Source organism: Hemitrygon akajei, chromosome 4, assembly GCF_048418815.1.
Source record: "Hemitrygon akajei chromosome 4, sHemAka1.3, whole genome shotgun sequence".
NCBI classification, from domain to species: Eukaryota; Metazoa; Chordata; class Chondrichthyes; order Myliobatiformes; family Dasyatidae; genus Hemitrygon; species Hemitrygon akajei.
Genome location: NC_133127.1, coordinates 138768219 through 138792191, shown reverse-complemented (window position 1 = coordinate 138792191; position 23973 = coordinate 138768219). Strand labels below are relative to the sequence as shown.

Here is a 23973-nt window from a genome sequence, read left to right as displayed (position 1 = left end):
GATGCATCCCATCAGGACCAGGGGACTTATCTACCTTCAGGCCCTCCAGTTTTCTCATCCCTATCTCTTTAGTGACAGTGATTTTACCGAGGTCCTCACCTCCCATTTTGTCCACAGACATTTCCTCCAACGTGAAGACCAACACATGCAGGGCAACTCTTTGAATGATTAAGCAGAAAGTTTGAAGTTAATAACTCATCTCCTTCTATCTTAGACCATGAACTTATCAATCACCCCGATGAGTTATTAACTTCAAACTTTCTGCATAATCAATCAAAGAGTTGAACTGCATGTGCATGTAATGAGAGCTGTATAACTCATCTCCTTCTACCTTAGGCCACGAACTTATTAATCACCTCTGCTGTGGACACTTTCTGGAGGTCCAAGATCCATATGTTCCATGACAGCTGGATTAACTGTGTAAATGTAGGAGGGGACTATAATGAAAAATAAATGTACTAGGTTTTCTAAAATTGACTCCTTCTACCTTAGGCCATGAACTTATCAATCACCCCTCGTACACCCTTGTACACTAGTTTTAGATCTAACTATTTCATCCTCCATCTGTATGCAAAATTCAATCATACTATGATCACTCTTTCCAAGAGGATCCCTGACTACAAGATCTTACCTGTCTCATTGCACAGGATTAGATCTTAGATGGCATTTTTCCTTTTCACTATTTTTCACCATTTTCACTGACATGCTGCTCTAGAAGCCATCACAAATGTATTCTATGAAGTCCGCCTCAAGACTTCCTTGACCAACCTGATTCACCCAGTCTATGTGGAAGTTAAAATCCCCCATAACAACTGCCGTTCCGTTCTTACAAGCCTCAGTTATTTCTTGGTTAATTGGTTCTGTTTTCATTAGGTGGCGTATAGACAACTCCCACCAGTGATTTTTTTCCCTTTACTATTCTTAATCTCTACCCAGATGGACTCAACATTCTGCTCTGTAGATCTTATATCTTCTCTCACAATCACCCCGATCTCATCCTTAATTAAGAGCGCCACCCCACCTCCTTTGCTTTCCTGCCTATCTTTCCATATTACCTGATACCTTTGTATATTTAAATCCCAGTCATCTCCAACTTGCAACCACTAAATATCCACTAAATCAAATGCCTAGGTACTGATCTGTGCCACAAGTTCACTAACCTTGTTTCTAATACTACAGGCATTTAGATAAAGTGCCCTTATACTCAGTGTCCCTTTCGAAACTAGTGACCTATGCAATATTTGCTTTTTACTTTTATGCAGTCTACTCTTACTTTTTTCTTCACTAACTCTAGCTTTGATCTCTGCATCACTTCTGTCTTCTTTTCTGTGTGGGTTCCCATGCCCCTGCCATATTAGTTTAAAACCTCCCCAACAGCACTAGCAAACAATCTCCCTAGGACATTGATCCTGCCCAGATGTAGACCATCCAGATGGTACTGATCCCACTTCCCCCAGAAGCGGTTCCAATGCCCCAAGAATCTGAAACCCTCCCTCCTGCACAATCGCTCAACCCACATATTCATTCTAGCTATCCTGCTATTCTGGCTAACATGTGGCACCAGTAATAATCCTGAGATTATTACCTTTGAGATCCTACTCTTTAATTTATCTCCTAGCTCCCTGAATTCAGCTTGTAGGACCTCATCCCACTTTCTTTCTATACTATTAATACCTACCTGCACCACGACAGCTGGCTGCTCACCCTCTTCTTTCAAAATGCCCTGCAGCCTCTCTGAGACATCTCTGACCCTTGCACCTGGGAGGCAACACGCCATACGGGAGTCCTGTTTGCGGCCACAGAAGCTCCTGTCTATTCCCCTTACCATGGAATCCCTTCCCACGACAGCTCCGCCACTCTTTTTCTTGCCCTCATGTGCAGCAGAGCCGCCCACGGTGCCATGATCCTGGCTACTGCTGCCTTCACCTGATGAGCCATCTCCCCCAACAGACTCCAAAGCGGTATATCTGTTTTGGAGGGAGATGACTGCAGGAGACTCCTGTGCTACCTTCCTGCTACTACTCTTCCTGTTGGTCACCCATTCCCTATCTTTCCTTAGATCCTTAAACTGCGGTGTGACCAACTCACTAAATGTGCTATCCACAACATTCTCAGCATCTTGGATGCTCCAAAGTGAATCCGTGTGCAGTTCCAATGCTACCATGCGTCTATCAGGAGCTGCAACTGGACACACTTCCTGCACACATAGTCTTCAGGGACACTGTCAGCCTCCCCGAGTTCCCCCATGGCATAGGAGGAGCACGGCACGGGTCTGTACTCACCTGCCATGACAGAGCAATGGATGTTAGCAGAAGAGGACCACGGGAGAAAGGGAAGAATCTGCTGGGGAAGTCAAAGGCCGTTATCTGTGAATCTCTGTGAATCAGTTCTTTGCCTTGACCCTTCTTCACTGAAGCCCTGTTTGAGCCAAAGCCCTATCACTGTGCTACCCTCTCACTCTCACAGAACGCTGTCCGTTCCGAACTGAAAAATTGAAAATGTCGCACTACATATCCGTGCGTGGCCCTTTCTTTTCACATTATCTCTCAATACAACGATGCCCCTGTCGCCAAGTTTGTCGATGACAGGAAGACAGGTAGTACAGTAGGTTAAAAAAGAAAGCTTAATAGACTCTGAAAGAAATGTTGTAGCAGAAGGAACTGGATGATTTCCTTCCAATTGTCATTCGTAATGGAGGACACAAATTGTTCTAATTCATCCTGATCTCGGAAGGAGAAGCATTCAGATATATATGTTAGCTCATTGCAAGATTAATTTCTGCAGTGATACTCCTCCAAGTGGACTGGTGACACTCCCATATACAATATGCGCTTATATATATATCAAATAATGGTCACTGAAACAATAAACTAGAAAGGCACCACAACATCTCAAGATAATCTGAGCAGTATGTAGTGAAATAGTGTAAAGTTAGTCACAAATACCAACAGCACTTTCAATTGTGTGCTTCTGTACACAAAATACACAAGTGTTTTTGGCAGAGTAAGGACAACAGTCAATGTCCAGTGCATGTCGTTGCTGTTAACTGGGAGTCTGGATATGCAATTACAAAACAAGTAGAGTTCTACCAAGAGAACAAGCCCCAGCAGAAAGGAGGGATGAGTAAGGGTTCCTTAAAAGATTTTCACTGTACCATTGCTGAGAGAAAGGTTGTGCCAATGAAGTTACAGTGGAATCATCAATGCACATTCTTAGCATTTCATAAGAGAATCCTTTCACCACCTTTCATGCTGGTTCACAGAGGCTTCAACCTTTCTCTGAGTCTGCCTCAACAATGGACAATGTACCAATTCCCAAGTCCATTGTGGAATCATTAATATGAGGTCACCAATAGTTTCCCCACTATTTTCATCAGTGGTTCCGGTTGAATATTATCACTTTATGAGCTCAGCCATGGTGGATCATTGCTGATTGTCTTTACATTTTGCACAAGACTCTTGAAATAACACATGTTTAATCTATGTTAGCACACTAACTGCTTGGTGGATGGGAATCATGGTTTTTATATCAACAATGCCTTGCATATCAGGTACATGAGCATTACACTCCTAATCCCCAGAGTGAAAACTAGCATTGTTGCCAACATTGTTCCTATTTTGGTATGTGTTTTCATCTGAGGTAGAAATTCTCAGTCAACACCTTCAGGAACAGTGTAGAAATCTAAAAACCAGCAAGAAAAGCTAGTGAGGAAAAATATGTACTTTTAAATGCAGAACACTTCATTTAATAGTAATTGATTCAATTATACTAGGCCAGGCAGAACTAAGAAGTAAACAATTTGCCTGCAATTGATTTGGGGAACATTATTATAAATATTGATTGGAAAGACACTGATGTGAAATATTTACTTTGTCTACTTTCCAAACTTTTCCTCTAGTCAATTTCAAAATCTTGTTAGTGTTTAAGGAAAACTGGCTGCACTTATGTTTGAAATATCCTACAACAAATTGTTCCCGAGTTTGACTAAGTCTTAGACTTTTATACCAATGCAGATGAATGCAGCTTACATCTTCCTGCAACAGCTAGAGAAAGTCAAATGTTAAGTGTTTAACAAAAAGGGATAATTAATAAACAAATGTTAATGGAAAGAATATCAAATGCATCCTGTTTCCCAACCATTTTTATGCCATAGACTCCTACCATTAACGAGGGGTCAGGGCACCTCAGGGTGGGAACTCCTGCCTTAAAGGGCATAATGTAATAAGTTTCTAAACTTTCTAAAATAATATATTTTTAGTTGCTTCCTCGAAATAAGTAAATGTTTTGAGGGAGCAACTAGTGACACTAAATTTCATAACATGCAATAGCTTTGCATGTTATGCAATACTTAGAGGGCTGGATCCTCCTGCGATTGTACTGTCTGAGGTCGCTATCAGGAATCCTGTCCAGCTACTCTTAGTTGGTCTGAATGTGAAGGGTTGATCTCATTGACACACTGCACCCTTAATTTGGATAGAAAAGTTTTTGACAGAAGACTAAGATGGAGGTAGAACTATGTCTCATGTCAAAACAGAAATTTACTTGAAGTTTTTTAAATGCCTCTAGCATTTTGAGACATTTAAACATGAATAAAATGTAAAATTTATTATCTTTCTAAAACTTAGATCGTGAATTTAAACACTTGAACTAATTTTAAATACTTAAAAAAATATTGAACTAAAATAAAATAATTTAAGAAAAAGGTAATAACTTCCTCTTTGCCTCCTAATCTACAGGCTCACAATCCCCTCTGAAAATAACAGGTCTTTGATTCTTTGTCAAACCAAGATCTGATTGTAAATTTCTTGTCTAACACTGGGGAATCCTCGTGGGCTCTGATTAGGATTGGAGCGTGGTAAGAGGAGCAATGGTGTCAATCACTCGATAAATCCTAGATGCATATTTTTTTTAAAAATTACTTCCATCAGAATGGTTTGATGCTGGCATTGCCCTGTGAAACTGGTGGCCTCAGTAAATAAGATTTAAACAATTGAGAGGCAATTGGGTACTTTTTAAAACAGCATTTAACTTTCATCTCATGAAAATTAATACACAGAGTCATAGAACACTACAGCACAGAAACAGGCCCTTTGGCCCATCTAGTCTGTGCAGAACTAGTATTTTGCTTAGTCCTATCGACCTGTACCTGTACCCCCTCCCATTCATGCACTTTTTCAAATTTCTCTTAAATGCTGAAATCAAACCCACAAACATCACTTCTGTTGGCAGCTCGTTCCACACTCACACCACCCTTAGTGAAGAAGTTTCCCCTCAAGTTCCCCTTAAACATTTCACTTTTCACCCTCAACCTATGACCTGTAGTTCTTGTCTCACCCAACCTCAGTGGAAAAAGCCTATCTATATCCCTCATAATTTTGTGTACCTCAATAAGATCGCCCTTATTTCTCATACCCTCTAGGGATTAAAGGCCTAATCTATTTAACCTTTCCCTATAACTGAAGTCCTCAAGTCCTGGCAAAATACTTGTAAATTTTCTCTGTATTCTTTCAAACTGATTGATATATTTCCTATAGGTAGGTGACCAGAACTGTTCACAATACTCCAAAATTAGGCTTCACCAACATCATATTCAACTTCAGCTTAACATCCCAACTCCTGTACTCACTACTTCGATTTATGAAGGCCAATATGTCAAAAACTTTCTTTATCTACCTGTGACTCTATTTTCAAGGAATTATGGATTTATATTTGCAGATATCTCCATTCTCCTGTTCTCAGTGTACTACCATTCACTGTGTAAGACCTACCCTGGTTGGTCCTCTTAAAGTGCAGCACCTCACACTCGTCTGCATTAAATTCCATCTGCCACTTTTCAGCCCATTTTTCCAGCTGGTCCAGATCCCGCTGCAAGCTTCATTTGTCCACTACACCCCCAATTTTGTTGTCATCCACATATGTGCTGATCCACTTTACAATATTGTTATCTAGAGTGTTGATATAGAAGACAAATAACATCCAAATCCACACTGATCTCTGCGGCACATAGGCCTCCAATTAGAGAGGCAATTATCTCTTTTCACTCTCTGACTTCTCACATGAAGCCAGTGTCTAATACAATTTACTATCTCATCACTGATAACAAATGAATGAACCTTCTTGACGAACCTGCCGTGGGATCGTGTCAAAGGCTTTCCTAAAGTCTATGTAGACAATATCCACTGCCTTTCCTTCATCAATTTTCCTCAGGAAACTCTGTAAGGTTGGTTAGACATGATCTACAACACACAAAGGCTTGTTCACTGTCCTTAATCAATCCCTGTCTATGCAAATACTTATATATTCAGTTCCTTAGAATAGCTTCCAATAACTTACCCACTACTAATGTCAGGTTCTGCGACCTGTAATTTGTGGCTCATTCTGAGAGCCTTTCTTAAACAATGGAACAACATTAGCTATCCTCCAGTCCTTAGGCACCCCATCTGTGGCTAAGGGGGTTTTCAAGTACAAATTTATAGTTTGCTAATTCTCAATAATTAACTACAATTAATTAATGCCAATTCAACAGATTGTGATGAACCACACCTCATCACAAAACCTAACTTCTGAAATACTCTATAGCATTTGCAGAACAGGAGTTTTGAGCATACTATCTGTCATACATAGACTTACAATTGATCAACATAATTTAATCACCCACAAAGTTACTCAAAGTTACCAGATAGAATATCTTCATCAAAGACTCTTGTAAAACTTTTACTCTTCCAGTCGTCCTTGACAAGGATCATCTGTGGAATCTTAAGTACCATACTCCTCACACAATATACTTGTAAGCATTGTGTCTTCACAGTTGAAATATAATAAAAATCAAATTTTGCATGTTTATGAATGTTAATATTATTTGCTTTGTAAAGTGGTTTGATAATGCATGGAACAGTAAATATGTGTATGCACACAGCATTCTAAGCAGACAAAGATAAAAAGCCATTTATGCATATTTTTTGTTTACACTGTGTGAACTCAATTCTGAACATAAATTGTGATAACCATAAAGATAAAACAAATGCATGTTACAGTAGTTCTTTAGATCTTTCAAGCCTACCAAAACCAAATGTCTCTTCTCTAAGCATGTCGCATTTGTTTATAATATGAGCTTCAAGAACTTTTTCATTTTGCACACAAGAAAAGGATACTCCACACATCATTATTATTTTCACTTACCGCTTTGGAATCAATCACTCCAGGGTTGGCATTGAATTTCACGGTTTTAAGTCTAGATCGTTCTTTTCTATCAACTCTGTAGATACACAAAGATGAATCAGAATATAATAACATTTTTGAAATTACTTTTACAGCAAATGCAATATGTAGCTTGATTGTTACAATTCTTACATATTTAAAAAAATTAATTTACACTCTTACGTCATTTGCCAAATGATATTTAACACTCTAACCATCATTTAGCAGGTTAAAGATGCAATAACAGTATACACAATGAGTAAAACTTCATTTTAAAACCATTGCTAAATTTTTCATGAGCTCAACCATTTTCTATCTCAGAATGGATATGTAACTGCACAGAGATGAAAAATAACTATCGAAAGTAAGCATGATTGCTTTGGTATAGTATGATATAAATATCCAGGCAACTTCAATAAGAACATTTAATTGAACACTTGGATTGCAATAGAAACTGAAAGACCAAATTTTTCCTGGCACTACTTGTACGTTTTCCCTGTGACTGCATGGGTTACCTCTGGGTGCTGCAGTTTCCTGACTCATTCCAAAAGACATACAAATTAGTAGGTTAACTGGCCACATGGGTGCAATTGAGTGACACAGGCTAATTGGACCGGAAGGGTCTGTTACTCTGCAGTATGTCTAAAATCAAAAAAACCTCAACGTTCTTCTTAATCAATCCTTAATAGAACTGATTAGTTTTAAGCATTTATATTGAAGCCATCATAAAATTGTTAGAAGCTTTTGATAGCCAGTGAACTGTCAAAGACTGTTAGTGCACTCCTGGGGCAAGTTTCAGGTTATGGTACCTACTTGAAAACTCTTGGCTATTTTTATCCTGCACAACCTCAATGGGTGCCTCATGAGTTGAGGAAGGTCAGCTCATTCAGCCAGTCACATCAGAAAAATAACTGTAAGTAATCAGCAATCACAGATGGTAAAAGAGGAATATGGGTCGGGGTTAGGACAATCTGATCCAATACTCTATAGAACAGTCATTTTAAAAGTCAGTATTCCAAGCATGGAAAAAAGAGCAAACTTGGTAAGATACTGCGATTTCTCCAAAGCAACATTATCTTTAGGAAGAGACACAGTGAATAATTTGATTGTTGATTTTGTTTGCTACTCTTGAAGAAAATAGATATAATTTTTGATCTTGTTCAAGGATGAGCTGAGTGCTTTTTTGAAAGACATAACAAAGGATTTAATATACAATAATTTTTAGCAAGACTTTGTTTAAACCCTGGGTTCTGTCATTGTTCTACATGTCCCATGTACTCAAACTGCACAGCAAGTATTTAGAATTATGTACAAGTAAGGAAAAGTCTGTGGATATCATCTGTATGTCCCTATCATTAATCCCAATTAATGATTGGGATATACATTTATATAATAATTTGCTACCCTGAAACTGAGAGATAATTAATTAATAGAAGAATGGTAGCAAAATGACTATTTATTTCTATAGTTAGACTTCAAGTGAATATAGATGGATAATCTGAAATTCTGATACTCATAAAGCCGTCACTAAGTTTAATTTTCATTATCTGAAATGGCAGCTGCATGAAGTAAACAAATAGTCATAGAATTGTACAGCTTAGAAATGGGCCCTGCCAGCCCACCACATCTAGGCTTACACTTTTTCTCTCTTTACTAATCCTGCTTTCCCACATCAGGACTGTATCCTTCTATGCATTGTCTATTGACATGTCTAATGCCTCTTAAATGTAGTAATTGTACCTGAGTCCATTATTTCCTCTGGCAACACATTTCAGACATCAACCCTATGGCTATCAAGGTGAAATAATCTACAAAACCCTAACACTAGCTTAGACTATACTTCTTTCATCTTACAACTTGCCCTAATATCGCATATTTTGTTGTTATGTATCACTTATGTTAAGTCTATGTTCATTTACATGTCATGTTTGCAAAGTATCTGCTGATGCAAAAAGCTATCTTTCATGGCATTTACAGTATACCCTGGGTATATATGCTTATGACAATACACTTAAACCATTCTCTCCATAAAAATATTCCTCAGATCCCTTTTAAAACTTCTACCTCTCAGCTTAAAACAGTGCTCTCCTGTTTTTGATGTTATTTTGGATCCAGGATATTAAATTTATTTGGATTGTTGGCAGGCTTCTGTTATTTTTAATGAGATAACTGAAAGATGTTCAAGAAAAGCCTTAACATTTGCAGGAAAGAGATATTTTTGGAGCTTTAAGTAGAAGGAATGACCTCTTTGACTGTAAGATATGATAAAAGGGTTATTGATAGTCTTTCCTTTTCCCAATTCTCTCTCCTGCTGATCCTATTTTCTAAATAGGCTGCACCTTTACTTGACATCTCTTAATACTCTTAGCAACTCTACTTCCACTAGTATTTCTGCCAACACATTCCAGGAATGCACCACTCTGTGGATGAAAATGATACTACTCAGATATTTTGTCAGCCCCACACTGTAGTCCTGTAGATGTTATAATGCTGGGGAGGAATCAGAGGAGAATCAGTAAGATATTGTCTAGGATGGAGCAGTTCATTTATGGAGAGGTAGGCTAGGTCAGTTTTCGCTGGAGTGGAAGAAGTTGAGAAAGGAAGTAGCTGAGTAAATAAAATTATGAGGGGTATAAATAGGCTAGAAAGCTTTTCCCTCTATTGGAGCTGAAAAATGTAGGGTTAGGGTTAGAGTAGTTGAGGAGAATTAGAGATCTTAGAGAGGACATTTTTATCCAGAGTTAGATTAAAGTTGCCAGATAGATTAGTGGAGATATAGAGTTGTTAAGAGTATTTAAGAGGTATCTAGACAAATACTTGAATTGTTTATGCATTGAAGGCGTAGTACTGGAAGATGGGATTCCTATCAATGGGTTGGCGGTGGATGAAGAGAGCCAAATGGCCTGCTTCCACACTGTATGACATTAACACTATGACTCTATGTCAAAGATTGTCTGCTACCTCACTGATTTCACATGCTTATACTGTTCAACACTAGATTTGCATCTGGCACAAAATATTGGTGATAATTAATTGTGTTGATATGACTGTTGATTACTCACTGGAGAACATCCAGTCAGTTTGAAGTTACATAAAAGGCTAATCAACTACTGCCAGGCATTTCAAGTAAATTTTATTATGATCAAAGAAAATACTTTAATCATTTATAAAACTCTATTTAGAATGCTCTGAGCACTTGACCTTCCTAAAGATAATGATCCTCTGGGGAAATTTCAAAGATCAGAAATGATGAATATTTTATCCAAAAATCTAGAATTGGTGAATCCTTCTTGTCATTGAATCCTTTAGCTGGAAGAACAAAAATGTGAAGAACCATGAGTCATGCTACTACTGTTACTGAAAATGACAAAAGGCATGGTCAACGTAAACTGTCCTAGGTTATTTCATTAAAGTGTCAGGATGAAATATGGAACAACAATTTTTGAGAAAGAAATTATTTGAGAAAGAAAAATTTCAAAAGAATTGAAAGCATACATAAGAATGAAATATATGCAGTGCTCCAGGGAAGGAGTAGAGCACTAATTGCTTGCCACTTTCAAAGAGCAAGATGAGTAGAATCAGTAACCTTTGAAGATAAACAGAAAGGAACCTGCAGACGCTGCACATCCAGAGCAACAAACACAAAATGTTGGAGGAACTCAACTGGTCAGGCAGCATCTGTGGAAATGAATAAAAGGTTGACATTTCAGGCCAAAACCCTTCTTCAGGACTGGAAAGGAAGAGGGAAGATGCCAGAATAAAAAAGGTGGAGGGAAGAGAAGGAGGACAAGCTTGAAGGTGATAGGTGAAGCCAGGTGGGTGGGGAAGGTAAAGGGCTGGAGAAGAATGAATCTACTATGAGAGGAAAGTAGGCCATCAGTGAAAGGGATGAAAGAGGTGCACAAAGGGAGGTGATAAGCAGGCAAGGAGAAGAGATAAGAGGCCAGAGTGGGGAGTAGAAGAAATCAAAAGAGGAGGGGAAAATAAAAAAAAGCACTGAAGATATCAGATCTTGTCATTAACAAACTAACAAGAAAGTTGTCCTGTCAATCAAAGATCAAAAAACAAGCATCATTACAGATTGAGAGTGATAAGAACCATGTTCCACCTTGTTCATGGATATTTATTATATAATCTGTTCAGCAATGCAATGACCTAATGTGCATATTTCTGAACAATTAACTACTCTCTACTCAGCCATGCTGTTGTGAAAAATGACATCATTCACAGTTCCACAAGCCACAGGATTTTTTTTGTGCAGAATCCTAACTCATACATCCACCATTGTTGCTGAATGTGAAAAGACTTCTAAAGATCCTTTTGTGTCAAAAACCAGATCTTGAGCATAAATCACTGGCTTGAATTGGTAACATAATGGTTTTATTAAGCACTTTTGATGCATTACTACTTTATTAATCTCAGATTCAGAACATTTAAATTGTTTCTCATATATGTGAACAATGTTTAATTGCAATATATATAGGAATATGCCTCTGAACATTGGAATTGGAATTGGTTTATTATTTTCACATGTGTCAAGGTACAGTGAAAAGCTTGCCTTGCAAACTGTCTACACAGATCAAATCATTACAGAATGGTTTGAGGTTGTACACAGTCAAGCAACAACAGAATGCAATAAAGTGCAACAGCTACAGAGAAAGTGCAGTGCTGATAGACAATAAATTGCAATATCATAATGAGTTAGAGGTCAGGAGTCCATCTATCAAATTAGGAAACCATTCAATAGTCTTATAACTGTGAGTAAAGCTGTCCTTGAGCTTGGTGGTCCATCAGCCCTGTAGGAGGAGGGAGAAGAGAGAATGCCCACGTGGGTGGGGTCTTGGATTATGCTGGCTGTTTTATTAAGGCAGTGAGAAGTATAGGCAGAGTCCATAGAGTGGAGGCTAGTCTCTGTGATGTGCTGAGCTATCTTCACAATTCTCTAGTTTCTTGTGGTAACGGCAGAGCAGTAGTCATACCAAGCTGTGATGCATCAGAAAGTATGCCTTCTATGGTGCATCAATAACAATTATTGGGGGTTGACAGGGACATACCAATTTTTTTAAGCTTCCTGTGGAAGCAAAGGCACGGATGAGCTTTCTTAGCCATGGCATCTATGTGATTGGTGAAGTTCATTTCTAGAAACTTAATGTTTTCAGCCCTGATGAAGACTTGAGCCTGTTCATCACTCATCTTCCTGAAGTTATTGACCATCTCTTTTGTTTTGCCAACATTGAGGGAAAAGTTATGTCATGAAACTATCTTCTTCTTGTATGCCAGCTCATCATTATTTGAGATATGACCTGTTATGGTGGAATCATCTGCACACTTGTAGACTGAGTTAAAGCAGAATCTGGGCATGCAGTTATGAGTACACAGAAAGCAGAGCAGCGGGCTGCAGATGCAGCCTTGTGGAACACCAGTGTTCAGGATAATCATGGCGGACACTGCATATAGTTACTGCTTGCGATCTAATGGTCAGAAAGTTGAGGATCTAGTTGCAAAGGGAGGTGTTAAGTCTCAGGTCTCAGAGCCTGGTGATATAGTTCAGTGTAATATAGTGACTGGGAAGATTTCACTTAAGAAGGATAAATTAAAAACAAACACTTTAACCAAGTACACAGGACAGGATATGGATCCGTGAGTTCCAATTTACTGTTTGTTTGATATACTCTTGCTGTACTTATTCTTTATTTGGGATCTGAGCCTTGAATTTGGAGCTCATTGGTAATTGATTGAGAAGGTAATTGTAAGCCATTTTCAGGGACCACTGGAATTCCAATTAAGGTACCTCTACAAAGTTATTCAGTAAGTAGTTACATCCAACCATGTTAATGCCATAGCCGAGAAAGCTCATTATTGCCTCTACTTCTTCAGAAGGCTAAAAAAATTTGGTATGTCCCTGTGGACCTTCATCAATTTTTATTGACGCACCACAGAAAGCATTCTTTCTGATTCAACACAGCTTGGAATGACAACTGCTCTGCCCATTTCCACAAGAAACTGCAGAGAATTGTAGTCACAGCTCAACACACCATGGAACCCAGCCCCTCCTCCACAGTGAAGGAACTATTGCGTATTTCTAAATCAGGATGATGTGAGATTAGAGGGAATCTTGCAGGTGGTGGTTTTCCCACATATCTGCTGCCCTTGTCCGTCTTGGCAGTGGAGGCTGTAGATTTGAGAGGTGTATTTGGAGTAGCCTCTGTGAACAACTGCAGCTGCTGAGCATTGGTGGTGCAGAGAATAAATATTTGGTCTGGTGGACAGAGTGCCAATTAAGTTGTGGTGGTAGTTGGGGGGGGGGGGGGAATGAAGAAGGCTGCTTTGCCCCAGTGTGTGTCATCAGCAAACATTCTCACCTCTGTATCATGCCATAAAAAGTGGGGGGGGGGGGGGAACTTAAGAAGAACCAAGATGGAGACCTGAGGAACTCCAACAATGATGTTCTAGAAGTGAGATGATTGACCTCCAACAAGTACAAACATCTTCTTTGCACAACCTTCGGAGTGTTTTGCTCTTGATGCCCATTGATTTCATGTTTACCAGAGCTCCTCGAATGCTTAATTGGTCCAATGCTTCTTTGATATTGAGGACAGAAACTCTCACCTCACCTTTGGAATTCAGGTATTTGCAATATACTTGAATAAAGATTATGGTAGCAGACAAAGTCAGAGGTTTAATGATAGAGAGCAAGAGTTTCAGGCCCTGGCAGTTAAATTACTGATGATAATGGTGGGTGTAGGAAGTTGGTGATCTACAATAGTACTGTTCTAGTAAGGTTGTCAGGTGGGAAATTATGGAAATAAAGAGGCAAAGTGTCGTGATAGAGTTGTGGATTCTCAAGTTAATGGAGAATCGTAAATGGATGGATGACCTGGAACAGGCAATTGCAGAAGTAGCAAAATTAAGGACATGGGTTTCAGCTACAGATGGGCCAAGGTACAAGCAAAGATGGTTCATTGCAGAAATGTAATCAGCCTTCATGATGAAGAAGACATTGAGACAGAAGTTCACTGAAGGTAAAAAGTTTCAAACTAGCTGGTTTATGCTTGGTCATAGGAACTTAGTGAAATCTTTGGTATTCAGATGGATGGGGATAGCAATTATTAATGGTTAGTCTGTTGCATGATTGATCAACTGGCTTTTACTAGGGAAAGAAAAATCAGGCAAAATGTACAGATCTGTACTTGTTAGGTTTTCATCCTCACTTAAACTGAAACTTATTCATGTAATATGTGCACCTTCCATGTTATTCACATCAATTTCCACTTTATTATTTTGAAAGACAAGTTGTTGTGATGAACTAGACCCTCAATCAATAAATACATTACTTTTTGTTTCTGTACGTAACCACATGTTCAAAACATTGCCAAAGCATAAACTCTAACTGTACAAGGACTTTTTGTACCACAGTTCGCAAACTCCATTCAGAGTTCAAGAATCACAGTGCAAGTTAAATTGAATGTTGGTATTGATGTTCATCGAGTTCAAATGTATACATAAGGAAAGAACATTGTTCGGATATTCAGAAAATTATGGCTAATATAAGGGGGCATAACTTTAAGGTGCTTGGAAGAAAATACAAGGAGAGTGGTAGAGCGGCAGAATGCACTGCTGGGGGTTGGTAGTAGAAGCAGGTAGATTAGGGACATTTAAGAGACTCTTAGATAAGGACATGGACCAAATAATGAGATAGAGCTTGGAGTAGGTTGAAAGGTTGGCACAACATCATGGGCCAAAGGGCCTGTACTATGATATACTTTATGTCCTAATTCCTGTTTCTCTCAAGGGTGCAATAGATAGACAGAGTAAGAGAGTGTCAATTTACACATTTTTGTCATAAAAAGATGTTACATTTTTGGAGGTTGTGCTAGGATAGCCCACAGCCACAGGCTCAGCAGGGGTTGGTCTGTGGGGAGCAAATGGTTTAGAACGCATGGATCAATATAGTTCGTGGAAATTGGGATATTGTCAGTTCTTGAGATAGTGCAGAGTAAAAAGTTGCTGGTAGAGATTTGGATGGTTGTGGGGTGGGTGTGGACTGGGAGCAATTGGAGAAGTAGGGATCTTCATTTCAGAGGATTGCATACTGGTAGATTGGGATTAGGTGGGTGACGAGTACAATGTGGAGCTCAAAGGAGGAAGCTAAGTAAATAACCTACCTGAAAGAGTACCCTTTAGTGCTGTGTTCAAAAGACCAATTACTGAAGTGGCCAGCGGTTATCACTACTGTGACAAGAGGTCCAGTTTCTCTGCAATGCTCCAAATGGAGTGTGTCTCGGCAGCAACACATTTGGAATACAATAGTTTCTGATGCCCATGAGAAACCGTGGTAATGATGGTTAACACATTTCTCTCTGGTGAAATGACAAGCTGATATTCAATTGTATCAGGAAATAAAAATTGATAAATGGTGCATATTATGATTTATTTTTACTCACATGCATGTTGAAATTGTATATTGATGCAAATGCTCAGCCAAAATTTGATAAGCCATTATTGTTACATTGTTTTATAAACTTCTTTTTACATAAAATGTAGCGGAAAATAATTTTTTGGGGGAGAAAATTTAACTATTTCTGCTGGGCCTGTAAATTTTAAAGCATTATTTCTGAATAATGGGACTAGATGTAGACTACTGTTGTCTGCACTGTCATTCAATTAAAGTTCAATCAATGCATGAGCCCCTTTTTTAGGTGAACCTACTGCAAATCTTCACCATCAATGGGTAGGGTATAGGAAGTAAGATGAGATAATATTTATTTCAAAACACTCAAACTCAGTTGCTCAGCAAATAGGTGATAAGGTATTTGATTTATTGACCTTTTTTTGCTTGGTATGACACCCATCTCTTCACTGTCTCCTTCTGGTGTTACTCTTCGTGCTTGCCACCATTCATCATCAGAAGCGTTGATAACATGCAAAATCTCTCCATATTTGAAGCTAAGACCTTGACTTGGAAGACCACTGTCCTTGGTTCTGTCATAGTCAAATAGAGCTCTGAAAAATACATTGCAAAGATTTTCAAAAGTTTTGAATTTTAGTACTCTATAGTTATTTGTTATTTTAAGCCCACATAGTTATTTCATTTCCAGGTATAATATTCATGTTTTTTTAATTTTCATTTATTATTTTAACAGTGTAAAAATAATACATGCCCAGTAACTTCATAATTTCATAACTCTTATTTTAAATTGAAATAGTACTGGAATACAAGAGATGTTTAAATTTAGGTTTGATACTTATTAATATAAAATACCTGAAAAACTAATCACTGACATTGCTTTGTATTTACACTTAATTATATCCTTAGCCAAAGACAATGAGAGAAGAAAAATAACTAGATTTATTAGATTGGACACATTACTGTAGCACCCATTATTGTCTAAGGACACCTCTAATACTTAGCAAGTGATCCACACAGGGGAATTCAAAATTAATCCCTTCACTCAGCACACATATCTGCTTCTGGCACGCGGAAGGTTGAAAGAACAATTATAGAAATTCCTAAGGAAAATATTACAAAGTGGACCAAATGAACAGAAAACCATTAAAAGGGCGAATGGATGTAAAGGAATAGAGGACGAAATGCAAAAGTAAATTGTTCTAGAACATATATGTCAAACTCAAGGCCCGCGGGCCAAATCCGGCCTGCGGTGGAATTATCTTTGGCCCACGAGATAATATCTAATTACTATTAAAGCTGGCCCCAGTAATCAAAGCGCCTATGGCATATGATATGGCTAATGCTGAGTTTATTCAGATACCAGGTTTTCAGGGTTTTTAGTGTTTATTTGGCAGTCTTGCTCGGCAGTCTTCTTCATAAGAAACGGAATTTGTAAAGTGAAACACTTTGTAGTTATAGCAGAGACTGAGACACATGAGAGCAGGCTGAAAAAACGGAGGCAACGAAAGCTGCGTTTTGCTCAATCCGGCCCGTGACCTAAAATGAGTTTGACACCCCTGTCCTAGAAGTTCAACTGCATCAAGGAAGGAACATTTACCTTTCACAGTTATCTGCAAATAAATAGGCAATAAATGTTGATTTTGCTAGGAATATCCACATAATGAAAAATGAACCCACGAAAAAGCCACAAGCAAGTTCTTCCCGGCTGGAGCTATGGAGCACATTCCTCTTTTCTTTGAGGCGCAGGCACAGGCCAGACATAGTCTTTGTGGCTCAGTGGACTGGCAGGCTCCTCTAATGAGGTATCTGTCTGTAACTACAATGGAGTAGACTGTTGAAAAGCAGACTTCAGAGATGTCTGGCAGTGTGTAGTGGATCAAAATCTCCATTCTTTGAACTGGTGACGAACGCTGTACAACAGTCTGTGTTATAGTGTACAAGGCTTCCTTGAACATTGATTGGTTTAAGGAAGATCACATCATCTCATAGCTCAAGTGTCCCTCAGTTAGTAGAATCCTTGGGTCACAGTGCCTCACGCCATAGCATAACATAATTGCTGATTCTATCATGACTTAAACCTTTCTGCCTAGGCCAGCACCGATATAACTACCGGTAGTTATTTAGGCTTTAATCGCAGAACTTCTTAATAACAATCTCTAATGAAACCAATTATTTTTACTTAATGATTCATCTGGGCACATGAACAAATTCCTACAAGCACAGCTCCTGATGATAAAGCTATCTGTTTTGCTTTTCATAACCTCATATTAACCGGAAATGATTTGCTGCTTAAGGTAGAGAACTCCCTTTAAGGGAAGGAAGCAACATCTTTGACATAGTTTTAACATTGTTGCAGAGCTGGTTTTCTTTCAAGTGGAACTTGTTTAATAACTATGGAGAGCAATTCAAACTGTGGCATCGACCATATGTCATTGGTCAAGATAGATTTAAGCAAGATCATTATTTAACAAGAGGTCTTTTTGTAACACCTCATCCCCAGGAAAGAAGTTGTTCTGCTATTCACAAGAGAGTAGTAAGGCAAACATATGTAAATTTCTTCTGCTGGCATGAAAATATTCATGCACTGTAAAGAGAGTAAATAAATCCAAGAGATGTATGTTAACAGTTGTAAAAGTGAACTTATTGAAAAGCAAAGTGCAGCATCTGTGGGTTGGAAAGAATTTTCAACATTTTGGGTCAAAATCATGCATCAGGACATTTTAACAAAAGAAGTTTCAAAACTATTTTGGACTGAGCTGATTAGTCACACTCTATTTTTTCCTTCCTTTCGAATACTTCATTCTTCTGATTTTTTATATATATGCTGTTCAGTCCTCTGACCTGCAGTTATTGATCAGGCAGAAAGTAACTGATCCTTACTATATATCCCAGTTTGTAATGCAGACCATGATTCGTGGGAAGAGAGGAAAACAGGGTCGTAGTTACAGTGAGATCAGCCAAGATCTTATTAAAAAGCTTCAGCAGTGTAGTGACCTTCTGCTGCTCCTCATTCCTATGTTTGATGAAGACTAGGAAGTTCAGATTCTCCACTGACCTTGATGACTATGGGTAATACAGTTCAGAGACTAGAGACAAAGGTCTGCTCAGTAGTTTACAAGGTAGAAAATGTTAGAAAATCTTAGCTTCCAGATACTTTGTTTCTTTTTGGAGTTAGGAGTATAGTTTCCTTTGCACACGAGGAATAGGATCGATGAATATGCCATTTTACCTTTGTAAAGCGTGTCTGCCCTGCCTCTAAGATCACACAGCATATCTAGAAATATCAAAAGAAAACCACCTATGGCAAATATGTAGCTGCTAGAGAACAGACATAGTATGTCACCCAAGTAGCTCTGATAGGAATCTGCTACAAATTGAGTCCCTATTGAGTATTAAACTCATTATAAAAGTTCAAAGTAGAATTTATTATCAGAGAACATATATATCACCACATACAACCATCTTTTACTGCGGGCATACTTAGCAAATCTATAGAACAGTCACTGTAAGCAGGATCAATGGACAACAAACTCTGCAAATGATAAAAATAAACAGCAATACATAATAAACATGGAATAACAAGATATAAAGTCCTTAAGGTGAGACCATCGGTTGTGGGAACACCAGAAATAGAATGAGCGTAGTTATCCTCTTTTGTTCAGGAGCCTGACGGTTAAGGGGAAGTAACTATTCTTGAACCTACTGGTGTGAGTCCGGAGGCTCTTGTACCTTCTACCTGATGGCAGCAGCAAGGGAAAAAAGCATGGCCTGGATGCTGAGGATTTTTGATCATGGATGCTGCTTTCCTATGGCAAAGTTCCATATAGATGTGCTCAATGGTTGGGAGGGTTTTGCCTGTGATGTACTGGGCCAAATCCACCTTTTGTATGATTTTCCACTCAAAGGCATTGGCGTTCCTATACTAGGCCGTAATACAGCACACTTTCCATCACATATCTATAGAAGTTTGCCATAGTTTTTGATGACGTGCCAGATCTCCACAAACTAGAGGCGCTGATGTGTTTTTTTGTAATTATATGATAGATCTAGGACAGCTCCTCTGAAATAGTGACACCCAAGAATTTAAAGTTACTGACCCTCTCCACCTCTGATCCTCTGATGATTACTGGCTCACGGATCTCTGATCTCCCTCTCCTGAAGTCTACAATCATTTCCTTGATTTAAAAAGCCACAGAGGTAAATTTCAAGAGGATAATTAGTGTTTTAAATAGTACAGTTAAAATGATGGAGTGTTATGAAAACTGTGAAGGACCAAGATGATTTTAAAGCAGGAAATATGGCCCAATGTCAGCTGCACATGCTCCAAATGAACATTGCATTATGGATGATGGCATTCCAAATACATCCTACTCCTCACACATCACATTCTGGAACGCCAAAACAAATTTCTCAGACAAAGTAATTCAACCGGTTTGTCATGCTTTACACACAAACCTCAAAACAATCTTATGAAATACCATATCTTTCATCATCTCAGGCCATGTCTGAATCACATTTATTAATAGATAAATATTGCTCTAGGCCAATTTATCTGTTGTTCTTCAAATTAATGGCATGGAATCTTATACATGCATCTGAGAGAATAAACAGGACCTTGGTTTAGCATCTCGTCTAGTAGACAACCAGAGATATCTGAGTACTATTACCAATTCAGGGCTTCAGCCATGATTTTTGAGTAAGTATACTTCAACCTCCCATCTTTTGACTTAGTGAGGAAACGACTAAATGAATTATGACTGATCCTAAATCATCAGGTCATCACTCTGTAACACTATGGGATGTCTGTGATTAAATACAAGTGCAACTCAGTGTTGCCACTTTCCATATTTTTTGACATCAGGAATTGGGAAAAAGAGAATAGAATGCACTGTATATAATATAAAATCGAACAAAATAACTTGGATGAATATAAACTTGGAAACTTAAATGTTTCAGTCAAAAGAATTAATGTTCATGAGATGTTCTCATTTCAAGGTGGCAGTTCAGCTCGTCATTCTCTGTAAGGAGTTTGTACGATTTCCTGATGGCCATGTAGGCTCCCTCTGGCTGCTCCAGTATCCCCCAAATTCCAAAGAAGAAGGGGTTAGTATGCCATTTGGTCATATTGGTGTAGCTGGTTGACATAGGTCAGTTGGGCCAGAAGGACTGTGCTATATCTCTAAATACAATAAAAATAAAATATACACAGTACATCTGATAACTGTGTATTGTAAATTAAACCAGGAGCAGAAAATAACCCCAATAAACTCTCTTGATGGATTATTCCCATAGATAAGTCAACAGTCTAAGTAAACCATAATTGTTATTTCCAGTTACTTTAATTAGTAGCATAAAATTTCCTCTTAAGTTTAAGAGTGTCTGGTCACATTTTCCATTCTTTTGTCTGTTAATACCCTTATAAGCAAAGAATACTTTTTCACTTATATCAAGCATTATCTTGAATAAACAATGTCCTTCCATTATTTATTAATTAATTTCATCAACATTGGGTATTGCCATTGTTACGAACCCCGTAACTGGGTCGCTTACCAGCAAAGATAGAGAGGTCCGCTGAAGTCTGATGGTACTATTTTTAAACGTTTTTATTTATAAAGGGGCACAAAAGTAAGGTTAATACAAACATTCAGATAATATACGTCGTCACTACTCAATCTAAAGCGCGGGTATAGTAATAATCATCAATAAGAAGTAGCTCTATCGCTTTGTCTAGGGGTAAAAATATTGTCCGATGGAAATATAAAAGTCTCTCGAGCTCATGCAGGCTTTAGCCTATTGGGGACCGCTGGGTTTCACTTGTTGGAGAGAGAGAAAGAGAGATTTTTTGGTGAGAAAAGAAACTTGCCAGTCTTTTTGGATGCAAACCGTTGAATCGGGAACGTGGGTTCCCCGTTGTCAGTTTGAAGTCCTTTTCGGTGTTATCAGCCACCCGTTCCCCAGGCCAGGGGAAACGGACCACACGTGGCTTCCGAATAGCTTCCCGTTATCACGGGAGCGATGAGCGATGGTGTCTCCTTCTGGTGCGTCGCTAGGGGACTGCCCCCTGCAGCCCCTCTTTTATCTTGACTTGCAGGGTTGTAGATGTCAATCAAGGTGGGGTGATACAATCCCCACCCCACATTGCCCGAAGGTGTACACGTAGTCCTGATAGCTGGCACGTAGCATAGGGTCGCAATCCACAAAGGTGTCTCCAAGAAACAATGGTCAAATCCGTTGTGTTGTCTTTCTGAGGATTCTCTCTCATTTCCTGGGTCCAAGACCCGAATTAATAGCGATCTTGCGATTCTCAGGAAGGAGGGGGCTGGGATCATAACACCTCCCCTCTTAAAAACATTTTTACCAGCAGTTAAAATGGAGTGGTACAGAGTCTGACAGGATTTTAGAATCTAACACAATACAAAAGCTTTTCTTTTAACTACAGAGCCATACAGTTATACATTTAATTTAGCATCTAAACAGTTAACGTTCCTTTACTAGCTTAACATCTTGTACCTTACTAAAGTCTCATAGCCTCAGACTTCAACTTAATAACCACCTATATATTTTTTTTCAAATCTAACGAGTTGTGATCCCCGATGGGGAGCCAGGCAGGCTTCCAAGGGGTTTGTCTTTATTATTCACATGCCTTGCTGAAATCCCGTACAACTGGCTGGGCTATTTAAAAATGGCGCCCTTCATTAACCGTCGTCTCTTTTCCGGTGAGTTCCTACGGGAGGAACTCGAGTAGTTTGGCGAGGTAAACTCCCGTCCGCCTCATTCATAGGAGTTATTTTATCAACACCGTGTCCCAGACTTAGTTCATTTCCACCCAATTCTTTAGTTTTAAGCAAGTTGCTAGTTTTCTCTTCAGGATCCGTCATGCTATTAGTTTTCAATTTAAGATCTGCAAGCGATCCCTCTTTGTTCAAACAGCATTTCAAATTCTGCTTTTTCACACCACACCCTTGAATAACAATAGCGTGTGGGGCCCCGGCATCTCCCGGCTTACTCTGTAAGCGATCTGCAGGGTTTAAAATTTCTTCATTCGATTTGGGAACTACAAACTTTCCGTTCCCTTTAATGATAATATTTATCCCCCCATGTTCAAGTTCCGCTTTAAGTTTCACCACCCCTTCGAGTACAAACACCTGGGAACCGTCACTTCCCACAATTACCAGGGTTAACCCTGTCTTCACTGAACCCAGTCTATCTGACCCAAAAGGACGGCCGTCTCGTTCAGCTGAATCAGATACCTCAGACCTTTTCTGAGCTCCGTGACTAGGTTCAGGACCACGTGCATCCCCGTCTTGGACACATTCAAACGGGACATTGACCTCTTCCAGGCTTTCAATACCCATACCTTTTTCAATTTCCAAATTCCCTTGCTCCTCCCAGCTACTCTCTGAGGAAACTCCCTTCTGGACTAAACTTAACCCCCTTGGGCTGAAACAACCTCATCTGCCAACCCAGCAGACCTCTCCAAGGTAATGGCATCCTTTTCATCTAGGACTGCCCTCATCTCATTATCGGGAACACCTTTAGAACTCTCAACTTCTTCAAACAGGTCTGCAAAACCAGACAGATCATCCATGTCCAACTCTGGACCTTTTAACAGCTTTATCTGTTTCTCATCTTTATTTCCTACCTCTAGGACCTTTCTCTTCGCTAAGGGAAGATCTATCTCCTCTCCCTTACCCCCTTTCACTTTACTACTCCTCGTTTTACCACCCTTTAAACCCTCGTGGCACAGGGTCGGTAAAGACGTCTTGGCGAAATCAAAACTGGCTAGATTTAAACTGCTCTTGGTCTCAGCTGCCACTCTCGACAGGCTGCGAGTGACCGCGCATGCGGGATAGCTCTTGGACGCTAGGGGCGGGGCCTCAACATGCACGGGTCGGCAGGTCATCGTCATGGCTGACCAAACCTTACCCCCTGCTAAATCGTTTCCAAGAAGGACGTCCACGTCGGTTCTCGGGAATTCTGATGGCACCCCTATTTCAACTGATCCATACACCAGCTCACAATCCATAATGACCTTATGTAAGGACACCATTTCTATCCATTTTCCTATGCCTCTCAGGGCTACCTCTCCCGTCTGAGGTCCGAACTTTAACACTTTACTGCTAATCAATGATAGCTCTGCCCCCGTGTCTCTCCAAATCCATACGGGAATTGGTGGGTCCCCCTCCCTCAAAGACACGGTTCCGTGTGACAGACAAATCTCAGACCCTTCTCACACTCTGCCTACCCGGGACCCTCTTGTCGATTTTCTGATTACCACTGCACACCCGATAGGGACCGCTGCTTTCCCTTTTTCTAGCTCCTTCCTCGGAGCAAAGCACCGAGACGCAACATGTCCGCTCTTCCCA

At 39.4% G+C, this 23973-nt stretch overlaps 1 protein-coding gene across 11 annotated transcripts in view; it reads right to left on the bottom strand.

Annotated features, from left to right (window-relative positions):
* Window positions 1–23973, bottom strand: part of LOC140726699 (disks large homolog 2-like) — a 797667-nt gene that overhangs the window by 50231 nt on the left and 723463 nt on the right. For all 11 annotated transcript variants that reach the window (XM_073043428.1, XM_073043429.1, XM_073043430.1 and 8 more), the window contains 2 exons: window positions 16024–16200; window positions 7180–7255 (listed from right to left, as the gene is read on the bottom strand). In XM_073043428.1, the coding sequence (XP_072899529.1) occupies window positions 7180–7255; window positions 16024–16200 (253 nt within the window). The remainder of the gene's footprint in view (window positions 1–7179; window positions 7256–16023; window positions 16201–23973) is intronic.